The sequence below is a fragment of the Phyllobates terribilis genome, unplaced genomic scaffold (genome assembly GCF_046119375.1).
Source record: "Phyllobates terribilis strain yellow unplaced genomic scaffold, ASM4611937v1 Scaffold_1__5_contigs__length_1240528914, whole genome shotgun sequence".
NCBI lineage: Eukaryota > Metazoa > Chordata > Amphibia > Anura > Dendrobatidae > Phyllobates > Phyllobates terribilis.
The window spans coordinates 1,039,937,084-1,039,963,836 of NW_027362761.1; the positions used below are offsets into that span (position 1 = coordinate 1,039,937,084).

At 45.2% G+C, this 26,753-nt stretch overlaps 1 protein-coding gene across 1 annotated transcript in view; it reads right to left on the bottom strand.

Annotated features, from left to right (window-relative positions):
* The window catches only part of RBM46 (RNA binding motif protein 46), a 38,859-nt gene extending 13,484 nt beyond the window's left edge, over positions 1-25,375 (bottom strand). Inside the window, exons 1-4 of the mRNA XM_073656547.1 lie at positions 25,249-25,375; positions 13,148-13,312; positions 12,434-12,901; positions 6,811-7,590 (exon numbers count right to left, since the gene is read on the bottom strand). Of these exons, the coding sequence (XP_073512648.1) occupies positions 6,811-7,590; positions 12,434-12,901; positions 13,148-13,312; positions 25,249-25,276 (1,441 nt within the window). The 5' untranslated portion in view covers positions 25,277-25,375. The remainder of the gene's footprint in view (positions 1-6,810; positions 7,591-12,433; positions 12,902-13,147; positions 13,313-25,248) is intronic.
* Positions 25,376-26,753: the final 1,378 nt, after the last annotated feature.

Here is a 26,753-nt window from a genome sequence, read left to right on the forward strand (position 1 = left end):
GGTCGGGAAACTCCAGTATCTAGGACCGCTCGGAGAGGTCGTCCTAGGCAAGAGTAAATCCTCTCCGTCCTTGACTCCGTTTCTATTTTGAGTGGTGAGACCCGCTTCTTCGAGACTGCCCATCTGGATTCCGGAGCCGCTATGAATCTCATTCAACAGGCTGTTGTGGAGTGGTATCAGATTCCCACCGTACGTCTGGCTAAACCGTTGGCGGTTGCCTCCGTGGATGGAAGGCTTCTTCCGGAGACCATCTTGCTTGTCACAGAGCCTGTAAACCTTCAGGTGGGAATGCTGCACTCGGAAAAGATCTCCTTTCATGTGCTGTCCGGTCTCTCTCACCCCCTCTTGTTTAGTCTACCCTGGTTACAAAGACATGAGCCCGTCCTGAATTGGAGATCTGGTGCAGTGCTCCGTTGAGGTCAGGAATGCCATGAGTCCTGCCTGGTTCTGGTTCGTCCTGCTCAACCCCCATCTACTCCGGCTAATCTACCTGGTCTGCCGGCACCCTACTGGTCCTACGCGGACGTCTTTGACAAAAAGGAAGCGGAGACACTACCACCTCATAGGCCGTATGATTGCCCCATCGACCTGGTACCTGGTGCTTCTCCCCGCAGGCGAATCTACCCCTTGTCGTTGGCTGAGACCCGGGCCATGTCTGAGTACATAGAAGAGAATCTTGCTAGGGGATTTATCCAGAAATCCACCTCTCCGGCTGGAGCAGGATTCTTCTTCGTCAAGAAGACGGCTCTCTACGTCCCTGTATCGATTACAGGGGCCTTAACAAGATTACTATAAAAAATAAGTACCCCCTGCCTCGCATCTCGGAGCTGTTTGACCGCCTTAAAGGCGCGAAGATCTTCACCAAGTTCAATCTTCGTGGGGCGTTCAATTTGGTCCGGATCCGCCAGGGAGACGAGAGGAAGACGGCATTCAACACCCGGGAAGGTCACTACGAATACCGCGTGATGCCTTTTGGTCTCTGTAATGTTCCAGACGTCTTCCAGGAGCTGGTTAACGACATCTTCCGTGATCTCCTGTATTCTTGCGTAGTGGTGTACCTGGACAATATCTTTGTTTTCTCTCCGGATTTGCCCTCACACCGTAGGGATGTTCGTCAGGTTCTGCTAAGCCTCCGGAAGAATCACCTATATGCTAAATTCGAGTAATGCCTCTTCGAGCAGACCTCCCTAACGTTCCTGGGCTATATTATCTCCGAGACTGGTCTGCGGATGGATCCCGAGAAGGTGTCTGCCGTCTTAAAGTGGCCCTGACCGGAGGGGTTGAAGGCGATTCAGCGATTCTTGGACTTCGCAAACTATTACCGCCTATTCATTCCTCCTCCCGGACTGCTCCCATCTCCGCGCTCACCCGTAAAGGAGCAAATCCCAGGGAATGGACTTCAGAAGCGGAGAAGGACATCGTCTCCCTTAAACAAGCCTTCTCTACCGGTCCTGTGCTGCACCGTCCGGATTGCAAAAAGCAGTTCTTCCTCGAGGTTGATGCATCCTCCTCCGGAGCCGGAGCGGTGCTCACCGAGAAATCCTCGTCAAGGAGAATGGTAACCTGCGGCTTCTTCTCCAAGCTCTTCTCCTTGTCCGAGCGCAACTACTCCATAGGAGATTGTGAGCTGCGGGCCATCAAATTAGAACTGGAGTGGCACTACTAACTGGAGGGGGCGCTGCACCCGGTGGTCATCTACACTGACCACAAAAACCTTGCTTATTTGCAGAACGCCCAAAGACTAAATCCGCGTCAGGCCAGGTGGTCTCTATTCTTTGCCCGATTCTGCTTCACTCTGCATTACCGCCCGGTGGACAAGAACATTAAAGCTGACGCTCTTTCCCACTCATTCCTGTCTTCTGACCAAGAGGAGGAGCCTCTACATATCATTGACCCCTCCAAAGTAATGACTGTTGCTCCGTTTGACCTGTCTCATCTTCCACCCAGCAAGACCTTTGTAGCAGTTCCGGATCGAAAGAAGGTTGTACTCTGGGGCCATTCATCCAAACTAGCCGGTCATGCTGGCCAGAGGAAGACCTTTCTGCTCGTCGCCCGACATTACTAGTGGCCTTCCCTGCGCAAGGAAGTTGCAGACTTTGTCGTGGCTTGTTCCTCTTGTGCCCTTAACAAGGTTCCCAGGCACCTTCCATCCGGCCGTCTCCTTCCTCTTCCCGTACCTTCCGCTCCGTGGCAACACATTGCAATGGACTTCATCACGGATCTCCCTGATTCTGCCAGTTGTACTGTCGTTTGGGTGGTCGCTGACCGATTTTCTAAAATGGCCCACTTCATCCCTCTGCCTGGTCTTCCGTCTGCATCTGTGCTGGCTAAGGACTTCATCCATCACATCTTCCGTCTTCACGGCCTACCCCTCCACATTGTGTTTGATTGCGGGGTTCAGTTCACTTCAGTTCTGGAGAGCTACGTGCAAGCTGCTGGATGTCTCTTTGGATTTCTCTTCTGCTTATCATCCTCAGTCCAATGGTCAAGTGGAACGTGTCAACCAGATCTTTACCAGCTTTCTTCAGCACTTTGTCAACTCTCACCATAACGATTGGGTTGAGCTCCTGCCCTGGGCCGACTTCTCCTATAACAACCATGAGAGCAAGTCTTCTTCTAAATCCCTGTTTTTTGTGGTCTACGGTCGACACCCTCAGATTCCGTTTCCCGTCTCCTCTTCAGTGGACAATCCTGCTGCGGAGTCTCTTGTCAGTGAATTTTCAGCTATTTGGAAAGACACTAGATCTGCACTTCTTCAGTCCTCCGAGCGGATGAAGAGACATGCTGATAAGAGACGTCTGGATCCGCCTCAATTCCGTCCGGGAGACAAGGTCTGGCTTTCCTCCAAATATGTCCGTCTCAAGATACCTTCTTATAAGTTGAGTCCGCAGTTCATGGGTCCGTTCGAGGTTCTGAACCAAATCAATCCTGTGACTTACAAGCTGAAACTCCCGGTCACCTTACGGATTCCCAACTCATTTCATGTTTCTCTCTTCAAACCAGTTGTCCTTAATTCCTTCTCTGACGATCCAGGTACCACTCCAGCTCCAGTCTCCGCTGAGGACATCTTTGAGGTAGAAAACATTTTGGCCACCAAGAGGGTAAGAGGAAAGATTTTCTTTCTTGTGGATTGGAAGGGGTTTGGCCCTGAGGAGAGGTCTTGGGAACCGAGGGAGAACATTCATGCCCCTCAACTTCTTAAAAAATTTCTCACGGGCCTAAAGAAGAGGAGGCGTAAAGGGGGGGGGTACTGTAACATCTGCGTCTCTGCCTCCTGCCGGGCAGAGACTCCGTTCCCCTCACCGCCGCGGTCCTGGTCCGGCGTCTTCCTGCTCCCCTGTTCCTGTGGCACGCACCGCGCGCAGCTTCCCAGGCACTGTGCTTAGGGCGTGCGCGCTCCCTACCTCTTAAAGGGGCCGCGTGCGCTGTCCTAAAGACTCCCCGGCCAATGGCCGGAGGACTTCTCCTATATAAGGAACCTCCTCCAAAATGGAGGTGCCTGTGCAAGGTTGTTGTTCCGTGTGCTAACACTTGCTTCAGCACTCAGGTCCCGCTGCCTGTCAGTCTTGCCCGCCAGTCTGTCTAACAGTGCAGCCCGCCAGTTACCTGCCGTGTCCGCCAGCCTGCTAACCCGGAGCACCTGCCAAGTAACCTGTCGTGCCCGCCAGCTTGCCTACCCGGAGCACCTGTCTGGCTATCAGCCGTACCTGCCTGCTTGCCTACCCGGAGCACCTGTCTGGCTATCAGCCGTACCTGCCTGCTTATCTACCCGGACCACCCGCCAGCCTGCCTGCCGTGCTCATCCGCTGTAGCGGTCAGCTCCTGTCATCTGACCCGTGGGAGTCGCCTGCTCTCACACAAGGTCAGTCCCAGAGTGGCACCTGGTTCACCTCCCGGTCCCTCCCTGGTTCACGGAGTCGACTAAGCCGCCGTGTGACCTGGGTCAGGCCGAGTAGGCACTTAGTCATGCCCCTCTGGTCCCTCCTTGCACCGATGCACAGAGGTTCCACCACCCGGACCCGTAACAGTTGCCACTGTAAGTGTATCTAGTGGAAAATCAGACAACTGTATTGGTCCTGATGAAAAGCTTAATTATTGTGGGAGCAGAGCCTAAGGAAGTGTTACAATGCTCTGGAAGTTAATCTTAATATATAAATAATAATTAGTGATGAGCGAGTATGCTCGCCACTGCTCGGTACTCACCCGATCATCTCAGTACTCGAGATGCTCGGAGCTCGCCGAATACTTTCTAAATGCTCGGGCGGGAGCTCGGGTCCCCGTCCAGCATGTCTGGCGCTATTTAGAGCACCAATCATGCAGGGATTGTCTGCCACTCACTGTAATGTCGCAGCCATGGTGGTTGTGGCATTACAGTGATTGCCCAAATCGATGGGAACAGTGCTCACAGTGAAACATGAAAAGCCGGCAATTCAGCAGCAGTATACACCGGTACCTGACAATTTAGAAAGAGAAAGAATAGAGCATCACACATAGATTAGATAGATAGAAACATGTCAGTCACATATATAATAAGTAGAGTCACAGTGTTGGCTACTGTACTTGTCATTTAGTGTTAAAATAAAGGATTTATTTAAAAAAAAAATTGGCGTAGGGTTCCCCGTAATTTTAGTCTCTAGCGGAGGTTAAGCAGACGGCTGGGGCAGATGTTTGAAGCCTGGGAAGGGGGTAATACCCACGGAGCTTCCCAGGCTACTAATATCAGCTCCCAGCTGAATACCTAGCCTTTACCAGCTATTAAAATGGGGGACCCCCAAAAAAAATGACGTGGGGTCCCCCGTATTTTAATAGCTAGGAAAGGCTAGGCAGACAGCTGGGGGCTGATATTAATAGCCCAGGAAGGGTGCCATGAATATTGGCCCCCTCCCAAGCTAGAAACACTAGCCGTCAGCCGCCCCAGAAATGGCGCATCCATAGGATGCGCCAATTCTGGCACTTAGTCTCGCTCTTCTTTCAAGCTCAAAGCAAGCGCAGGAGAATTTTCCCACGCTGTCAGTGACGTGCATGAGGTGAGCTGAGTTCATTGGACTCGGCTCATCTGGATGCCGTCACAGCCAGACACTGAGGAGCGCAAGCATGCCTGCGTTTCTCAGTGTCTGCGGCATGGCAAGCTGGATGGCAGCATTCGGCTGCGATCCAGCCTGTCATGTGAATGTAGCAGAGCTGGAGCCGTCCTAGGAACCATGGAAAGGTAAGGATGAGGTTGGTTTATTATTTTATTTTTATTGCAGGAGATTGTTGGCTTCAGCTGGAATGGGCGTGATGGTAAGTATGGTTTAATTTAGAACATTAAAGAATTGTGTGTTTATTTCAATTAAAGGACTTTATTATGGGTGTTTGTGTTTTTTTAACTTTGACTATGGGGTTAGTAATGGGGGTGTCTTATAGACGCCTCTCCGTTACTAACCTGGGCTTGATGTCAGCTGGCATTATACGCTGACATCAACCCCAGCCCTATTACCCCACTGCCACTGTTACAGGGCAGTGGGAAGAGCGAGGCTAAGTGCCAGAATTGGCGCATCCTATGGATGCGCCATTTCTGGGGCGGCTGACGGCTGGTGTTTCTAGCCTGGGAGGGGGCCAATATTCATAGCACCCTTCCTGGGCTATTAATATCAGCCCCAAGCTGTCTGCCTAGCCTTTGCTAGCTATTAAAATAGGGGGGACCCCAAGTCATTTTTTTTTTGGGTCCACCATTTTAATAGCTAGTAAAGGCTAGGTATTCAGCTGGGGGCTGATATTAGTAGCCTGGGAAACTCCGTGGGTATTACCCCCTTCCCAGGCTTCAAACGTCTGCCCCAGCCGTCTGCTTAACCTTCGCTAGAGACTAAAATTACGGGGAACCCCAAACCAATTTTTTTTTAATAAATCCTTTATTTTAACACTAAATGACAAGTACAGTAATCAACACTGTCACTGTACTTATTATATATGTGACTGACATGTTTCTATCTATCTAATCTATGTGTGATGCTCTATTCTTTCTGTTCTAAATTGTCAGGTACCGGTGTATGCTGCTGATGAATTGCCGGCCGGCTTTGTTAAAGAGACAAAAACACTATTATTTTTTTTAATAAATCCTTTATTTTAACACTAAATAACAAGTACAGTAACCAACAATGTCACTGTACTTCTTATATATGTGACTGACATGTTTCTATCTATCTAATCTATGCGTGATGCTCTATTCTTTCTGTTCTAAATTGTCGGGTACCAGTGTATGCTGCTGATGAATTGCCGGCCGTCTTTTTTAAAGAGACGGGTGCATGAAAATCGGAGGGCACTAGTGTGTTCCAAGTGCCCTGCTATGTTTTTCATGCACCCTCCTATATACCCTGCCTGCCTGTCTGCCTATATATTCTGCCTGCCTGACGTTTAATTGAGCACCGTTCCCATCGATTTGGGCAATTTTTGACCTTCTGCAGACCGCCGGGGGGGGACCACCAGAAAAATGCTCGAGTCTCCCATAGACTTACATTGGGCTCGTTGCTCGGGCCGAGCACCCGAGTATTCCAATGTGCTCGACCTGAGCTTCGAGCACCCGAGCATTTTACTGCTTGCTCATCACTAATAATAATGGATGCATTATTATCAAAAAGACAACTGTCACTATGAAAGTCAAGTCACAAACCAGGATGTCTGTGCTCCAGTAATTTCTAACAGACTCTATTGCTATCGGATACCACCTGAAGAAGTATACTGTAAAAAGCTGCTATGTTTAAAAATGCTGTAACATATAATAGAAGTAATTCAAGTAAAAAAAAACAATCAGCAATATTATTTTCCACTCACCTAAATGTATCAATGCAACTTGTGCTGCCAATTCCTTGGCATCTTCCAAAGATGTGCACAACTTGTCAGGCATGATGTAACTGTAGAAGATATTTCCAAATGACGGAAGAACAACCTTATATATAAGAAGCACTTTTCCATCCTGGCTGGTAGTTGAATACAAATGGTATTCAGGAAGCTCTATATTATTTTTGTGACAGTAATACTCTAAATGCATGACAGCGGAGTGGAACTGATTTGGCCTTAAAGAAAGCATGTTTGTTGGCGTAAGCTTTGTTCCAGAGTGGAAAGGGTAAGTGCGTCTTTCTGGATCTGAAGTGTTGGGACTGTACGGACCAACAAGCACTGCAGGAGAACTTGAACATCTTCCTATGGATTTCCGACATCCTTCCTCATCATTTATATATGTGAGCAAGCTTTCAGCATTGCAATTTATTTGGCCAATCAAATGTCGAAAGTTAGCATCTTTATTCACAGGTTTAGCCAAGGTAACTTCAATGTGGGCTCCGTCAATGCATCTGCCATTCATTACAGACATTGCTGTAACTGCATCCTCTCTTTGAAAAAAATGAACAAATGCATAATCCCTCAATTTCTTTACACGGTAGACAGCTCCAGGCTTGAATTTGTTGAACTCGGCTTTAATAGTTTCTTCAGTTGTGGATATCATCAAATTCCTAACATACAATACTTTCACTCTCTGCATTGTTTCTTCATCAATTTCTTTCTCTGGATCGGCCCAATCAACCTGGATAGTACGGCCCCATAAGTGGAAAGTTCCTGGAATGAAAATTTCAATAAATTTTATTGAAATTGAATATGAGTATGCGAATTAGCTTAACAGAAAAATACTCATTGTACTAGTTAAAAGGGAACCTGTTGGCAATCCTGAAATGTCTGCTTTAGTAAAATTAGCATGAAGTAACAAGCATTTTTTCATAATGCTGTGTGCCCACGATGCGTTTTTTAAGCGTTTCCGCAGCGGCAAAAACGCTGCAGAAACGCTTAAAAAATGCTTGGTAGAAGGCCTGCCATGTTCCCCAATGATAATCCGCATGTGCTGTGCACATGCTGCGGAAATTTTCGCTGCGGATTATCATTGCGGAAAAAAACGCAGCACTACCAATTATTTTGCGGAAGTGCTGCGTCATGGACTTGCATTGAAACGCATGGATTAAGCATCACTGCATATGTAGATGCGCATTCCACGCGTTTCAATGTGCGGATGGTACCCGGGTGTGGAGGACAGGAGACTCTCCTCCGGACCCGGGTATCATAGAACCTATGAAAAAAATAATAAAATAAAAAATGTTATATTTACCTTCTGATGGCCGCAGCTGCGCTCGTCCTCCCATGCCGGCAGCTCGCGGTGGACTGGAGGACCTGCGCTGCTGCCATCATAGTCATGTGACGGCAGATCCTTCAGTGTACCACGATCTGCCGGCAGCCAGGACGGAGCGAAGCAAGACTCCGGGGGCCACCAGAAGGTAAGTATAGATTTATTTTTTTATTTTTAACCATTCTTATATGGTCACACTATATAAATCCATGCCGTTTGCATGGATTTATACAGTGTGACCAAGTTGACAAGCACTTTCCAAGTGATGCTAAAATCGCTCAGAAAGCGCTTGACAACTCACATGCGGAAATGCATGTGAAGAACGCTTCACTTCCGCATGTCCCTGGCAGGAAAAACACATGTACAATCCGCATGTACAATCCACATGCGTTTTTTTCTGCCAGGGAGATGCAGAAACGCTCAGGAAAAATCCAGAGCATTTCTGCATCGTGGGCACATAGCCTTACTGTGAACGGTGCTTGTTTTCTGTTTCTCCTAATTGACATTTATTTACAACCTGCTAATACTCTCCCTTTATCTAAGAGGGGTCACTCTGCACAGCCTGGCACTCCCAAAATCAATATATATTTTTATACATTTCTAGGAGGAACAACAGAGGAACAGCACAACGTTGTTTTATGAAAAGATGCTCCAGAATCGTTACTTCATGTGGCATCTGGATCCTGATATAGTGCGGTACATCTCCAGGTAACATTTTGTTGGAGCCAGAGTTATGTGATCACTAATCAGATATATTCCCCCAATCCCCCGGCTGCTCCTCCTCCTCCTCTCATTATTAGGCCGCGGTCACATTAGCGTAGAGCATCCCATGCGATAAGCTAATGACACTCGGCTCAAACTCTGCTGCGAGCGTGATCCGAATGTCATTTTACTGTGATCCAATCCTCTCACAAGTGAGAATCAGCTCACAGGTGAGGAGGAGAAATTAATCTCTCCATCTTCTCCATTGCCTGTCTCAGCGTATATCGGACTGCACTTGGATGATGTCCGAGTGCAGTCCAATATTTTGCACGTACCCATAGACTTGTATGGGTACGTGTGATCCGATTCTCAGATGCACCCGCAGCATGCTGTGATTGTTTTCTCATGCCGAATTGGCATGAGAAAATAAAGGCAGATCTGCACTTCCCCATAGAATAACATTGGGCCAAGTGCAATACGATTTTTAATCGGATTGTACTCGTCCGATTTATAAGCTCGTGTGAGCGAGCCCTTAGTCATACTGAAATTCTTGACTTACTTAACAAAATATACATTTTATGTTGCCTTAGGAGACTATTGAAATCTTATGGGACTCCTATTTATTTTTATTTTCATTGGTCAACCCTTTTATCACCTATCTACAATATAGGTGATAACTTTGTGATCGGTGTAGTTCCGACCAATGGGATCCGCCCCATCGGCAGAATGGGGAATTTTTTTCCCAACAGGGTTCCTTTATCCCTGTTACAAAATGAAGCGGCGGTCGGGTGTGGGAACTGCTGTTCCATTCCAACTGTGATAAAAGTTCTCTGCTTTGCTGGTTGGTGTGAATCATATCAGTCAGACCCAACTGATCAAAAAGTTACCATCTATTCTGAGGAAAGGCGAAGATGCGTTTTCTCCTGACATTTGAATATTTGTATTTTTAAGAAAAAAAGCATTTGTGCAAAAGGATTTCGTTAACACTGTTGAACCATTTGGCTTCTACATCCTCTGTATACTAAAGCTGTTCTCTATTGTAGCTCATAAATGAGGGTCTTGAAAAAGAAAATCCTTAAATAAAGGGAACCTGTCACTAGACTCATGCTGTTTGAACCATGAGCAGCATAAATCCAACACCAGCTGTGTGACTGCAGCCCTGTATGTCTAATGGCTTGTTCACACGTAGCACTTTTGTTGCTTTTTTTTTTTATATTACAGTCGTTCTTTACTGGGAAAGAAACGTTGGGTTTTACAGTAGATACAAGATAAATGCGATTTTTAAAATTTCATTCACATAATGCATTTTGTTTTTTTTACTAGGCCAGGCAATGCCCTCTGGGGAAAAAAAAAGAATTCTAATTAGCCCTTTTCCAAGAGCCACCTATTGAAAGCAGCTAACCTTTAAGTCAACGTCAACCATATACCATGTCTTGCCACATGACTTATACATATGATTTCTCACCCAGCCAATCAGTTACCCGGCTCTGACAAGAGACAGGATCCCAAAACAACTGTCTGCAGATGTGTCACATCTCCACCAACACATGCTCCATCTGCTTCTGTCGCCAGGGGCTGCTGTATTCACTTTGCGGCTGGCGCTGGTGATAGAAGAGATGTCGGAAGCAGCATCTCTGGACGGCGCAGGCTCTGTCCAGCCACTAAGATTAGGGTGGCTGGGACCTGCAATGCCATCCAGTCTGACAGTACGGGTGTGCGTATTGTTCATCTGGAGTGATCAGCTCCTGCTCCAGCCAACTGGAGAGCACCACACCCTACTTCAGCGTCCAGCTTATTTCTGAAAGCTGCCAGCTATAGCCTTGTTCCTTTAGTTTAGTTCTGTCTGTTCAGCTTCAGTATAGTGTATTTGTTTCCTGGTTTGACCTTGGCTTATTTTTCTGACTATTCTTGTGTCTTCTGCTTTTGTACTTTTCCTGCCCTCTTGGTTCTGACCCAATGCAGAGGTCCCTGTTTAAGTCCAGATCCATGTACAGGGGTTAAAGGGTGAAGGGCAGGGCAACCCCTGGGATCTGAAAAACGGAATGGCTTACTGCCAGGCGACCATTGACAGAGCTTCATTACAAGATGAAGGTCTTTTCCTGCTTGTGAAAACTCTGGTTTGGCTAAATTTTCACATTTTTCAAGGTTCCTCATAAGGCTAACATTGGCTGATAAGGTGGCCACCTACAAAAGGTGTCACTAGAGATTTCTTCCTTTTGCAAGGCTACTTTGCTAATTCTTTTATAGGGAATATGTGACCAGCGGTATACTTCTCAATCTGAGGACAACATAAAATAGGCAAGAATCCTGGATTTCAGCACCAGGTAACATATTGTAGTTGATAATATCTCTTTTCTGCTAGTCCTCTCAATAATGACCTTCTAAACCCGATTGCAGCACTAATTAACATCATGCTCCCTATACTGTTCACAGGCAGAAACTTGCTGATAGATGGCGGAGGCAGGGATAGCTAAGCCAAAGCTCATGAATATGAATGACTACATTGCAGGAGATCATTATGGAAAGGACTAGCAGAGGTGTAGGAGAGAAAACATTGTTTTAGCAATACTATAGCAAGAAGCCCAGTAAGTGACCCACTTCTGGAATTTTCTCACTAGTGCGCTTTCCTCACACACTGACCAGCACTTCTGTCCATACAATGGCTGCTGGTGAAGGAGCGTGTGACCCATCCTGTCCATCAGCCTCCTCCAATAGAAAAACAGCTTTCCCACATGATGTATTTTACAACTGCAAGGAGCTGATGGATCTGTCTCATCACATACTCCTCCACCAGCAGCCATTGTATGGACAGAAGTGCTCATCAGTTTGTGAGGAAAGTTGCACTAACAAAAGAACATGGTTAATCTCTTTAACGCAGCTCTTAAATGGTACAATGAAAACCTGGTGATAGATTCTCTCTTAGAAGGAAATATCCACATCATAAAATTCTGTCCTACAAATGATGCAGCCGAGTCATGGTAACTACTGTCTTACCAAGAACATGCCATCAAAAACCGCATGAAGTTTCACAACAAGTATAGGCAAAGACCATGGAGCTGAATCAGCAAGACTGGCGTAGGGCACACGCACTACACAAGATTTGCTGGAATAGGAGGCAGCAAATTCATTAGGAGGCACACTCCACTTCATGAATTCGGCACATCTTCTGAGTAGCGTGCACCTCACCATTTCTGGCATACAAAACGTTAGCATATTTGATGTATTTGACGGAAGTTTGTGGCCACATCCCCATCCCTCCTCCTCTCCAGATCCACCAATTTTAGCATAGCTGATTCAAACTGGGTTGAAAACGACAAAAGTCGCAACATTTTTACTTAGCTCCCTGTTGTGCAAAAATGATGTGACTTTTCAAAGCTTTTATGCAACTTTTCTGACATAAAAGCCTTGATGAATCTGCCATGTTTTTTATATGCTTCACTTGTACTTGCCATGAAACCAGAGAGGTCAAGGAAAACCACAATTTTCATTTTCTGTTATCAGACGCGCCGCAACTAATGCAGCCCAGCCATATTTTGCAGACACACCACATATTGGATATGAGTCACAGAAGAACGTAATCACCTGGAATCAGCTTCCTTCTGGCCATGGCAGCCGCTTTGTGAGATTCAAATTCTACAAAGGCAAAGCCTCGGTTTTTAGTTTTGTCAGTGGCGCTTGGGTACACGATGACATCCACTACTCCTTCTGTAAGTTTGCTCATTTCTTCCAATATTTCCTCTTTCTTCTTTTCCCTTGGAATGGTACCAATAAACAGTCTGCAGTTGTCTAAACTAACACAGACTCCGATGAATTTGCCAGGACGGATCTCATAATTATTCAGCATTCGAATAGCGAACAAGGCTTCGTCTTTGTTTGTATACATAACGAATGCATAACCTCGATTCTGGCCACTAAATTCCAGCATTAGCCTAAATTCGTAGATTTTTCCAGCTCTTTCAAATACTGGGATGAGTTCGTCTTCATACAGGTCACGGGGAATTTTCCCAATAAACACTTCACAGCCCCGAGGAGGAGGAGGACCTTCCCAACCTAAAATACAAATTAAATCTCAACTTGTAATTCTAAACACCAGAGTAAACTGCAAACAATTTTAATTTCTCTATGTTTTTGTCATATCAGGTTGATATCCAGTATTTTTTATTAAGGGTTACTTGCTTTTTACACATCTATGACATATCCACAGAGTATGCTAGAAAGATAAAATGTTTAGGGGGGATTTCTCTGTCAGGTGAAGTATGTACAGGTGTAGATTTAGGAGACAGTCAGCACTTATACCTGGAGGAGGACCACCAAACTTGCGCTGGCCATTCTCTTGTACCATATTGTATCCTGTCTTTTCCATTAATGCAAGCAAGGCAGCTTCATTCTGCGTCCCATTGTTAACTGTGCTACATCCATTAAGAATATCTGAGAATTCTTCACTCATGGCTGCAAAGTCATCTGGGAAATGGAAAAACTATTAATATACAGGAATGTATATGCAGCTAAGGAAAAACACATACTGGTGAGAGTAACCATCAATGATCCCCGCAGTGTTGTTCCGATGCTTGCCCAGGTCCTGCTAGTCAGCACAAGCTAACAAATCCCAATCAATCGGGTCCATTGTTTTTAAATTCCTAGAGTGGTATTTTAAAAGGGATGTGCGAGGAATGAAAATCATTTTGACAGTGCACCTCCGCCAAAAATGTTAAATCATACAGAAACTGGAGTACATTTCTGGTTATCGCTGATATCAATGAGGTATCATTATATTCAGCTTCCTATGACCTACATGCCCATATAGACGGCTTAGGAGGGTTGATCCTACTTACAGGATTTTATATATCAAACTAATGGCATGTACGTAAAGGTGCTTTAATGCTGATTAAATCCTTACCTTTTTTGTAGAGATCTTTTTTGCTGTTTTGTATGCTAATAAGATGCAAGTGCAGTGGAAGGACAATACCTGCTCCTCTCCCTATTCCCCGCCTACTGCCGGCCTCCTGTCTCTTATTGACAGGTCATTGAAACAGGTGTGATCTGTCAACCAGAGACAGAAACAGACAGGGAATAGGGAGAGAAGGAGGTACATTGTCCTTCCCACTGCACTTGCAACTTACTATCATATAATTTAAAGGGGTTCTCCTGCACTATTGATAATTGGCCAATGTATATTTATGTTGAAAAGAAGTTTCTTTGTAAATACCTTGCGTTGCTGTTACTGCCTGTGAGCGGCGCTATCGCTAGCCGCTCACAGGCATCACGTGACCCCTGGCTGCAGCCGGCTCTGACATCCGCTGATGTCACATTAAGTTCCGGCTGCAGCTAGACGTGACTCAGTGCTGCATTCCACAGTGGATGCTGGAAGTGACGCACGGGTTAACCCTGCCCACAGCCCAGTGTCCACCGTGGGGACCACGTCACTGATGTCACGCCTCACTTGCCGTGACATCAGCGGGGGGTCACGTGATGCCTGTGAGCGGCCAGCGATAGCGCCGCTCACAGGTAGTAACATCAGCGCAAGGTATTTACAAAGAAACTTCTTTTCAACATAAAAATACATTGGCCAATTATCAATAGTACTTGACAACCCCTTTAAACTATGAATTTCTCTAAAACAGCAAAAAAAGATTTCTACAATGAAGGTAAGGATTTAATCAGCATTAAAGCGCCTTTACATGCCCTTAGTTTGGGGCATAAAATCTTGATGACAAACTCTCTATGAATTAGCCAAGCGGGCTTCATTACATCCCGTCCAAACTCTGCCTATTTTGTTTATGCAGGGAAAACCTGGTGAGAGGCTCCATTTAACCCCTTAAGCCCCGAGGGTGGTTTGCACGTTAATGACCAGGCCAATTTTTACAATTCTGACCACTGTCACTTTATGAGGTAATTACTCTGGAACGCTTCAACGGATCCCCCTGATTCTGAGATTGTTTTTTCGTGACATATTGTACTTCATGATTGTGGTAAAATTTCTTCGATATCACTTGTGTTTATTTGTGAAAAAAACGGAAATTTGGCAAAAATTTCGAAAATTTTGCAATTTTCAAAATTTGAATTTTTATGCCCTTAAATCAGAGAGATATGTCACACAAAAGAGTTAATAAATAACATTTCCCACATGTCTAATTTACATCAGCACAATTTTGGAACCAAAATTTTTTTTTGTTAGGGAGCTATAAGGGTTAAAAGTTGACCAGCGATTTCTCATTTTTCCAACAAAATTTACAAAACCATTTTTTTAGGGACCACATCACATTTGAAGTCACTTTGAGAGGTCTTTATGACAGAAAATACCCAAAAGTGACACCATTCTAAAAACTGCACCCCTCAAGGTGCTCAAAAATGCATTCAAGAACTTTATTAACCCTTCAGGTGCTTCACAGGAATTTTTTGAATGTGGAAGAAAAAAATGAACATTTAACTTTTTTCACAAAAATGTTACTTTAGACCCATTTTTTTTTATTTTCACATAGGTAACAAGAAAAAATGGACCCCAAAATTTGTTGTACAATTTCCCCTGGGCACGCAGATACCCAATATGTGGGGAAAAAACACTGTTTGGGCGCACGGCAGGGCTCGGAAGGGAAGGAGCGCCATTTGACTTTTTGATTGTAAAATTTGCTTGAATAATTAGCGGACGCCATGTTGTGTTTGGAGAGCCCCTGTGTGCCCAAACATTGGAGCTCCCCCACAAGTGACCCCATTTTGGAAACTAGACCCCCCAAGGCACCTATCTAGATGCATAGTAAGCACTTGGAACCCCCAGGTGCTTCACAAATTGATTCGTAAAAATGAAAAAGTGAAAAAAAAAAACACTTTTTCATTTTTATGAATCAATTTGTGAAGCACCTGGGGGTTCCAAGTGCTCACTATGCATCTAGATAGGTGCCTTGGGGGGTCTAGTTTCCAAAATGGGGTCACTTGTGGGAGAGCTCCAATGTTTGGGCACACAGGGACTCTCCAAATGCAACATGGTATCCGCTAAAAAATTTAATGGAAAATCAGCTCAAATTGTTAGCGGACACCAAGTTGCGTTTGGAGAGCCCCTGTGTGCCCAAACTTTGGAGCTCCCCCACAAGTGACCGCATTTTGGAAACTATACCCCTCAAGGATTTTATTAAGGTGTATAGTGAACATTTTGAACCCAGAGGTACGACACAGAATTTGTTTACATTAGGTCATCATATTGAATAAGTTGTCATTAGTCTTGAGCGCAAGTGCTCGCTACTTGAGTTTGCATCGGGTACTCAGGTATGCACCATGTACAGCGTGTGCTCGAGTGACATGCTCGAGTCCTTGCTCCGCATGTTTCACGGTTATTAGACACCCAAAAAAAAACATGCGGGGATCGCTCGTGCATGGCAGGCAATCCCCGTAAAGTTTTTTTGGCCGCGAAGCATATGGGGCAGAGTCTCGAGCATGTCACTCAAATACCCACGATACTCAATGCATACCAGAGCACCCGATGCAAACTCAAGTAGCGAGCACTTGCGCTCAACACTAGTCGCCATATCGTCATCTTTTTTCTTACTTTTGAAAAAAATCCCAACCCCATCACAACCCTAACCCCAACCCCAGCCCTAACCGTAGCACAACCCTAACCGTAGCACAACCCTAACCGTAGCACAACCCTAACCCTAGCACAACCCTAACCCTAGCACAACCCTAACCCTAGCACAACCCTAACCCTAGCACAACCCTAACCCCAAACCCAGCCCTAACCCTAGCCCAATCCTAACCCAAGAGTTTATTTTTGACGCCGTTCCTCGTGCGGTATAAGTGATTAGACGACTTTATTCTTCGGGTCGGTGTGATTACAGCAATACCAGAATCATATGGGGTTTTTATGACTGACAGCTGTCACACACAAAAAGACGCATTTTTTGTAAAATCTAGTTTTTGCATCGCCATATTTTGAGAGCTATAATTTTTCCAGATTTTGGCAGACAGTCATGTGACGGCTCGTTTTTTGCGGGATGAGTTGACGTTGTTATTGGTGCCATTTTCAGGCACGTGCCATTTTTTGATCGCTTTCTATTACGATTTTTGGGAGGCAGAATAAACAAAAACCAACAATTCAGGAATTGTTTTTTTTTTTTTTATTCTGTTCCGCGTGTGGTAAAAGTGATAAGGCAGCTTTATTCTTCGGGTCAGTACGTTTACAGCGGTACCACATTTATATTGTTTTTCTATGTTTTGCACTTTTACATACTAAAAGCAATTTTATAGAAAAAAATATTTTTTAGCATAGCTTTATTCTGAGAGCTATAACTTTTTTATTTTTCGGCTGATGGAGCTGTATGTCAGCTTGTTTTTTGCGGGACGAGATGACGTTTTCAGCGGTACCATTTTTATTTATATTCGTCTTTTTGATCGCGTGTTATTCCATTTTATATTTGGCGATATGGTGATAAAGCATTGTTTTTTGCTTCGTTTTTTTTTTTTTTTTTTTTTTTACCGTGTTCACTGAAGGGGTTAACTAGTGGGACAGTTTTATAGGTCAGGTTGTTCCGGGCGCGGCGATACCAAATATGTGTGCTTTTATTGTTTTTTTTTCTAATAATATTTATTGATGGGTACATTATATTTTTATTTTTGGTGGATTATTTTATTTATTTATTTTTTATATTTTTGCAATTTTTTTTTTTTTTTTTTTTTTTCACTTACTGACAGTTTTTATACTTTATTACTTTGTCCCACTATGGGACTTTGACTTTTTTTTCTTTGATCGCCTGCATGGCACAGGAATGCAGCACCATCCCTGTGTCATACAGGCTATCAGCGCTGCACAGTGAGAAGATTGTTTGGAGATGCACTGCGCATGTCCAAACAATCTTCCTGCTGTCTGGTGAGCCGGATGTTGTCATGACGACATCGGGTCGTCATGGCAACACCCGGGAAGCCTTTGCAGACAGCGCTGGAAGCCGGAAGAAGAGGTGAGTATCTGCGATCACCTCCCCTTGCCCCCGCAATGCTGCGATCGACTTCGATTGCAGCATCGCAGGGGTTAATGTGCTGGGAGCGGTGCAGGACCGCTCCCTGCACATAGTACCGGGTGTCAGCTGTGACAATCAGCTGACACCCGGCAGCGATCGCGCCCGCACAGCCTGTGTGCGCGCGCGATCGTGATGACGTACTAATACGGGTCTGGCTCTTAAGTCCCAGGGCACAGACGCGTATTAGTACGTCAGATGTTATTAAGGGGTTAAAGTTGTTTAGTGAAAACAATTTATAACCTATTCAGATAGAGGATAATTTACAGATTAGTGGGGTCCGACCGCTGGGACCAGCAACGATCGGCAAAATAGAGTATTTTTATCAGAGCTGTGGAGTCGGTGTCCATTTTGGTGGAGTCGGTATAAAATGGACCGACTCCAACTCCTAAAATATATCATAAATTGGGTACAGCAGTTCAATGCAGTTTGTGGGGAATATTTTTTCCTAAAAATTTGGGAAAGTTATGAAATGTCCTATGAATGTCTGTCCTATTCCTGATCTAAGGGTCTAGACTTTTAGCTGAGATGAATCTGTGCTACAGTAAATTTATCACTTAAACATGAGCCATGTATGAGGGAGTCCGAGTCGTGGAGTCGGTGTCATGGAAATTGAGGAGTCAGAGTCTGAATCGGAGGTTTGGCTTAACAACTCCACAGCCCTGATTTTTATCCCCATTATAAAACTAAGTGACAGTGCGCATGCCCAACCATCGCTCCATTCATTCTCTATGTGGCTGCAAGAAAAAAAAATGAGCGCAGGGCTTGGCAACCACATACAGTTGCAGCCTTCACTATTCTGTCAGTGGATGTCCCCTCTGATGGAACAATGAAAAGATGCAGCCAATGAGGGGCTGCTGATTATGTCACATGACTGCCAGGAGACAAAGCAGACATCGCTGGGACAATGTGGTTGTTAGAGGTATGTGTGCGTTTTTTTTTTATTGGGGCATTTTAGCAGTTAAGAAGTGGATGTCCAGAATTGGCCAACCCCTGTAGCAGGTTAAAACAGCAGCAATCAGCGGAAGCTCCATTTGCTGCTGTTGCAGGCAAATGCCAGCTGTATAATACAACCAGCATCTGCCAAGAATGGAGCGGGCACCTGAAGTGTGATGTACAGTACAGACCAAAAGTTTGGACACAGCTTCTCATTTAAAGATTTTTCTGTATTTTCAGGACTATGAAAATTGTACATTCACACTGAAGGCATCAAAACTATGAATTAACACATGTGGAATTATATACTTAACAAAAAAGTGTGAAACAACTGAAAAGATGTCTTATATTCTAGGTTCTTCAAAGTAGCCACCTTTTGCTGTGATGACTGCTTTGCACACTCTTGGCATTCTCTTGATGAGCTTCAAGAGGTAGTCACTGGAAATGGTCTTCCAACAATCTTGAAGGAGTTCCCAGAGATGCTTAGCACTTGTTGGCCCTTTTGCCTTCACTCTGCGGTCCAGCTCACCCCAAACCATCTCAATATGGTTCAGGTCTGGTGACTGTGGAGGCCAGGTCATCTGGCGTAGCACCCCATCACTCTCCTTCTTGGTCAAATAGCCCTTACACAGCCTGGAGGTGTGTTTGAGGTCATTGTCCTGTTGAAAAATAAATGATGGTCCAACTAAAAGCAAACCGGATGGAATAGCATGCCGCTGCAAGATGCTGTGGTAGCCATGCTGGTTCAGTATGCCTTCAATTTTGAATAAGTCCCCAACAGAGTCACCAGCAAAGCACCCCCACACCATCACACCTCCTCCTCCATGCTTCATGGTGGGAACCAGGCATGTAGAGTCCATCCGTTCACCTTTTCTGCGTCTCTCAAAGACATGGTGGTTGGAACCAAAGATCTCAAATTTGGACTCATCAGACAAAAGCACAGATTTCCACTGGTCTAATATCCATTCCTTGTGTTCTTTAGCCCAAAAGAGTCTCTTCTGCTTAATGCCTGTCCTTAGCAGTGGTTTCCTAGCAGCTATTTTACCATGAAGGCCTGCTGCACAAAGTCTCCTCTTAACAGTTGTTGTAGAGATGTGTCTGCTGCTAGAACTCTGTGTGGCATTGACCTGGTCTCTAATCTGAGCTGCTGTTAACCTGCGATTTCTGAGGCTGGTGACTCGGATAAACTTATCCTCAGAAGCAGAGGTGACTCTTGCTCTTCGTTTCCTGGGGCGGTCCTCATGTGAGCCAGTTTCTTTGTATCGCTTGATGTTTTTTGCAACTGTACTTGGGGACACTTTCAAAGTTTCCCAATTTTTCGGACTGACTGACCTTCATTTCTTAAAGTAATGATGGCCACTCGTTTTTCTTTACTTAGCTGCTTTTTACTTGCCATAATACAAATTCTAACAGTCTATTCAGTAGGACTATCAGCTGTGTATCCACCAGACTTCTGCACAACACAACTGATGGTCCCAACCCCATTTATAAGGCAAGAAATCCCACTTATTAAACCTGACAGGGCACACCTGTGAAGTGAAAACCATTTCCGGTGACTACCACTTGAAGCTCATCAAGAGAATGCCAAGAGCGTGCAAAGCAGTCATCAAAGCAAAAGGTGGCTACTTAGAAGAACCTAGAATATAAGACATATTTTCAGTTGTTTCACGCTTTTTTGTTAAGTATATAATTCCACATGTGTTAATTCATAGTTTTGATCCCTTCAGTGTGAATGTACAATTTTCATAGTCATGAAAAGACAGAAAAATCTTTAAATGAGAAGGTGTATCCAAACTTTTGGTCTGTACTGTACATGTACGACACGCTGGGAAGGGGTTATATACACCACATGGTAAAGTGGATGAAGTCGTTCAAAACTACAACTCGCCCTGCAAAACAATAAGCCATCATGTAAACGGAAAAACAAAAAACTTATAGAGAAGGGGAGATAAAAAAGCAAAAAGGTGAATTGTCTGACAAGAGAGGTTAAACATAACCGTCCTGGAGCATTTTCTATCATAACAGTGTTGTTTTCATGCCTGATTAGGGGCTTGTGGTCAGGACCCATCTTTTGCCAACAGCGGAGGTCAGTAATAAAGTGATGTGCTCAACGATGAGGCTTGTCAACTGTAGAGGCCAGCAGTGTTAGGACCTGACTACTGGCCACAGCTCAGGCCAGTAACAGACCGGTGGGCTCATCAGTCTTAGAGACTGGCAGTGTTAGAACCCCACTTATTGGCCACAGCAGACGCCAGTAATGGACTGGGAGGCTCGGCGATGAGTACTTGTATCTGTATAGCTCATGGCTGTAGAGACTGTCAGAGTCCAGTAATGGACTGGTGGGCTCAGCCATTAGTACTGGTATCTGTAAGGCTCATCACCTGTAGAGACCGTCGGAGGCCAGTAATGGACTGGTGGGCTCAGCCATTAGTACTGGTATCTGTGAGCAGGGCTGTGGAGTCGGAGTCATGGAGTCGGAGCCCATTTTGATGGAGTCGGAGTCGGTATAAAATGGACCAACTTTTAAAATATATAATAAGTTGGGTACAGTAGTTCAATGCAGTTTGTGGGGAATATTTTTTCATAAGAATTTGGGAAAGTTATGAAATGTCCTATAAATGTCTGTCCTATTCCTGATCTAAGGGTCTAGACTTTTAGCTGAGATGAATCTGTGCTACAGTAAATTTGTCACTTAAACATCTGCAATGTCTTATTGAGAAAATGACCAAGTATGCAATGGACCAGGCAACTGTTAGGTGGATTCATAACTGGCTTAGTGATCGGACTCAAAGGGTGGTTGTAAATGGCTTCACATCCAGCTGGATGAATGTCTCAAGTGGGGTACCACAGGGCTCTGTCCTGGGACCTGTATTGTTCAACATCTTTATCAATGATTTAGATGAAGGAATTGAGGGTAAACTGATTAAATTTGCTGATGACACAAAGCTAGGAGGGATAGCTAATACTAGAGAAGAGAGAGAGAGGATTCAAAAAGACCTAAATAAACTGGAGCAGTGGGCAGCAACCAACAGAATGTTTTTTAACAGGGAAAAATGCAAAGTACTACATATGGGCAATAAAAATGAAAAAAGCATATACAGAATGGGAGGTATAGAGCTAAGCAACAGTACATGTGAAAAAGACTTAGGTATACTAATAGATCATAGACTGAACATGAGTCAACAGTGTGATGCAGCAGCAAAAAAGGCAAATACAATTCTGGGATGTATTAACAGAAGCATACAGTCTAGATCACGTGAAGTCATTATCGGTCTTTACTCCTCTTTGGTCAGACCTCATCTGGAATACTGTGTACAGTTTTGGGCACCACATTTTAAAAAAGACATAGACAAACTGGAGCAAGTTCAGAGAAGAGCGACCAGAATGGTGACTGGTCTGCAAACCATGTCCTATGAGGAACGGTTGCAGGATTTGGGAATGTTTAGCTTGCAAAAAAGAAGACTGAGAGGAGACTTAATAGCTGTCTACAAATATGTCAAGGGCTGTCACATTGTAGAAGGATCATCTTTATTCTCATTTGCACAAGGAAAGACTAGAAGCAATGGGATGAAACTAAATGGGAGGAGACACAGATTAGATATTAGAAAAAACTTTTTGACAGTTAGGGTGATTAATGAGTGGAACAGGCTGCCACGAGAGGTGGTGAGTTCCCCTTCAATGGACGTCTTCAAACAGAGGCTGGACAGACATCTGTCTGAGATGATCTAGTGAATCCTGCTTTGAGCAGGGGGTTGGACCAGATGACCCAGGAGGTCCCTTCCAACTCTACCATTCTATGATTCTATGATTCTATGATTCTATGTATGAGGGAGTTGGAGTCGTGGAGTCCGTGGCATGGAAATTGAGGAGTCGAAGGTTTGGCTTACCGACTCCACAGCCCTGTCTGTAAGGCTCATCACCTGTAGAGACCGTCGGAGGCCAGTAATGGACTGGTGGGCTCAGCCATTAGTGCTGGTATCTGTACGGCTCATCACCTGTAGAGACGCTCAGGGGCCAGTACTGGACTGGTGGGCTCAGCCATTAGTGCTGGTATCTGTATGGCTCATCACCTGTAGAGACGCTCAGGGGCCTGGACTGGGGGGCTCAGCCATTAGTACTGGTATCTGTATGGCTCATCACCTGTAGAGACGGTCAGGGGCCAGTACTGGTGGGACCAGCCATTAGTGCTGGTATCTGTACGGCTCATCACCTGTAGAGACGCTCAGGGGCCAGTAACTGGACTGATGGGCTCAGCCATTAGTGCTGGTATCTGTATGGCTCATCACCTGTAGAGACGGTCAGGGGCCAGTACTGGTGGGACCAGCCATTAGTACTGGTATCTGTACGGCTCATTACCTGTAGAGACGCTCAGGGGCCAGGACTGGTGGGCTCAGCCATTAGTACTGGTATCTGTACGGCTCATCACCTGTAGAGACGTTCAGGAGCCAGTACTGGTGGGCTCAGCCATTAGTACTGGTATCTGTACGGCTCATCACCTGCAGAGACGCTCAGGGGCCAGGACTGGACAGGTGGGCTCAGCCATTAGTGCTGGTATCTGTACGGCTCATCACCTGTAGAGACGCTCAGGGGCCAGGACTGGTGGGCTCAGCCATTAGTGCTGGTACAGTACAGACCAAAAGTTTGGACACACCTTCTCATTTAAAGATTTTTCTGTATTTTCATGACTATGAAAATTGTACATTCACACTGAAGGCATCAAAACTATGAATTAACACATGTGGAAATATATACTTAACAAAAAAGTGTGAAACAACTGAAAATATGTCTTATATTCTAGGTTTTTCAAAGAAGCCACCTTTTGCTTTGATGACTGCTTTGCACACTCTTGGCATTTTCTTGATGAGCTTCAAGAGGTAGTCACCGGAAATGGTCTTCCAACGATCTTGAAGGAGTTCCCAGAGATGCTTAGCACTTGTTGGCCCTTTTGCCTTCACTCTGCGGTCCAGCTCACCCCAAACCATCTCGATTGGGTTCAGGTCTGGTGACTGTGGAGGCCAGGTCATCTGGCGTAGCACCCCATCACTCTCCTTCTTCGTCAAATAGCCCTTACACAGCCTGGAGGTGTGTTTGGGGTCATTGTCCTGTTGAAAAATAAATGATGGTCCAACTAAACGCAAACCGGATGGAATGGCATGCCGCTGCAAGATGCTGTGGTAGCCATGCTGGTTCAGTATGCCTTCAATTTTGAATAAATCCCCAACAGTGTCACCAGCAAAGCACCCCCACACCATCACACCTCCTCCTCCATGCTCCACTGTGGGAACCAGGCATGTAGAGTCCATCCGTTGACGTTTTTTGCGTCGCACAAAGACACGGTGGTTGGAACCAAAGATCTCAAATTTGGACTCATCAGACCAAAGCACAGATTTCCACTGGTCTAATGTCCATTCCTTGTGTTAACAGTCGTTGTAGAGATGTGTCTGCTGCTAGAACTCTGTGTGGCATGGACCTGGTCTCTAATATGAGCTGCTGTTAACCTGCGATTTCTGAGACTGGTGACTCAGATAAACTTATCCTCAGAAGCAGAAGTGACTCTTGGTCTTCCTTTCCTGGGGCGGTCCTCATGTGAGACAGTTTCTTTGTAGCGCTTGATGGTTTTTGCAACTGCACTTGGGGACACTTTCAAAATTTTCCCAATTTTTTGCACTGACTGACCTTCATTTCTTAAAGTAATGATGGCCACTCGTCTTTCTTTACTTAGCTGCTTTTTTCTTGCCATAATACAAATTCTAACAGTCTATTCAGTAGGACTATCAGCTGTGTATCCACCAGACTTCTGCACAACACAACTGATGGTCCCAACCCCATTTATAAGGCAAGAAATCCCACTTATTAAACCTGACAGGGCACACCTGTGAAGTGAAAACCATTTCCGGTGACTACCTCTTGAAGCTCATCAAGAGAATGCCAAGAGTGTGCAAAGCAGTCATCAAAGCAAAAGGTGGCTACTTTGAAGAACCTAGAATATAAGACATATTTTCAGTTGTTTCACACTTTTTTGTTAAGTATATAATTCCACATGTGTTAATTCATAGTTTTGATGCCTTCAGTGTGAATGTACAATTTTCAGTCATGAAAATACAGAAAAATCTTTAAATGAGAAGGTGTGTTAAAACTTTTGGTCTGTACTGTACATGTTGATCAGCTGTAGAGACGCTCAGGGGCCAGGACTGGTGGGCTCAGCCATTAGTGCTGGTACATGGTGATCAGCTGTAGAGCCCGGCTGTGTCAGCAGACCTGGTCATACCTGACAGCTTCCACAGTGCAGTCACTGTTCCTGCAGTATCCCCGAGGCTGCACACTGAGGACAAGGCCGGAGACAGCTGTCACTGGTGGCGCAGACCGGCCATCCTGGGATCAGTAGTTCAGGCAGTGACTAGCCTATAACTACACAGGACTGTCCGCCATTTTAACCATAAGGGAAATATGATTTCCACTGACCTAGTGTGTGTCTCCCCCTGAGGCTCATAACGGTGCTGGCTCCGCGGACACAGGAGATAATGGCGTTCGCAGGAGATAAGGATGATGCGACACTGTGCCCAATAACCGCCAAAACTGCCCTGTGACTCCGCCTACTCGTCGCCAACACCGCAGTCCCAGAAGTCAGCGCGGCAGTGTAAGGCTGAAGCGGGAATTTCCACCAATCACAGCGCGCGGAATGGCTGTCATGCTGTGCAGGCCTCAGCGGCTACATCACTGTGGCCGGAGCCGCCGACCAGCGCGGAGTTAGGACGCCGCTATGACGTGGGGACACTGCAGCTAGTCTGAGGAGAGCGGAGGGTCTGTCACTGTGTGTGACCTCAGTTTTCTGACAACCCTGCTGCCTGTACAGACTACGGCTTCTGCAAATGGCGTTTTATGCAGACAGAAGCGCAGCCCATAGAGGAGCTGGCACCTTGGTGGACTAGTTTTTACTTGGACACAAATACTTGTGGATGACAATCATTTTTGTAGTTGGGTTTCATAAGCCGCTTCATGCCCTGCAGTGTTTCTGTTTGGGGTTTTTATAGGTTTCTTTTTTTCATTTAGTTCACACACTCTGCCCCTCCATAAGATCTTAAGAGACTTCTTTTCTTGGTTGCTGTCCCCTGTAATTGGCGCTGTCCCCTGTAACTGGTGTTGTCCCCTGTAACTGGCTTTGTCCCCTGTAACTGGCGTTGTCCCCTGTAACTGGTGCTGTCCCCTGTAAATGGCGCTGTCCCCTGTAACTGGCGTCCCCTGTAACTGGCTTTGTCCCCTGTAACTGGCGCTGTCCCCTGTAACTGGCGCTGTCCCCTGTAACTGGCGCTGTTCTGTGAGCCAAGCTACAGGGACATTCCAGCCTCATGCTGCACAGCAGAGCTGTGAGTCACCCAGGCTGATCATTGCTCCCTACAGCCTGTGATGATCACTGGGTCCTGAGGAGGATTTGTACACACAGTGCTTGGCGATCAGGAGACAACTATAATGAATCTTATCTGTCTTCTCTATGCGGCAGCTAGCTCTGCACAATCTTCTGCAGGAGGATACACTGCATTGGTGTCAGTGCAAAGTAAAGTGTGGATGTTATAGAGCATAGCCCCAAAAAAATTGAGCAGGACAACATCACATATGACATTTACATATTTATTATACAAAATAAAACTGCACACAGTTCATATAATAAAAAGGTCTATAGTGGAAGATTTGAACAATAAGCAACGAAAAGGAAGTAAGGTTTAAATATGGCTTGTTAGGCTGTGTTCATATGCAGCATTTTTGCAGTATTTTTTTCCTCCAGTCAAAACCTGCTCTCTTGGCAGTAAAAATGCTACTTTCAAAACGCAGATTTTGTGACCTTTTTTGCTGCATTTTTGGGTGTGGATTGCATGTATGATTTGTCTACAGTACATGGTTAATAAAGTTAGTTTTATTCACCAAAATATTCAAATTAAAGTCAGACAAAACCCTAAATATGCATGAGTTTA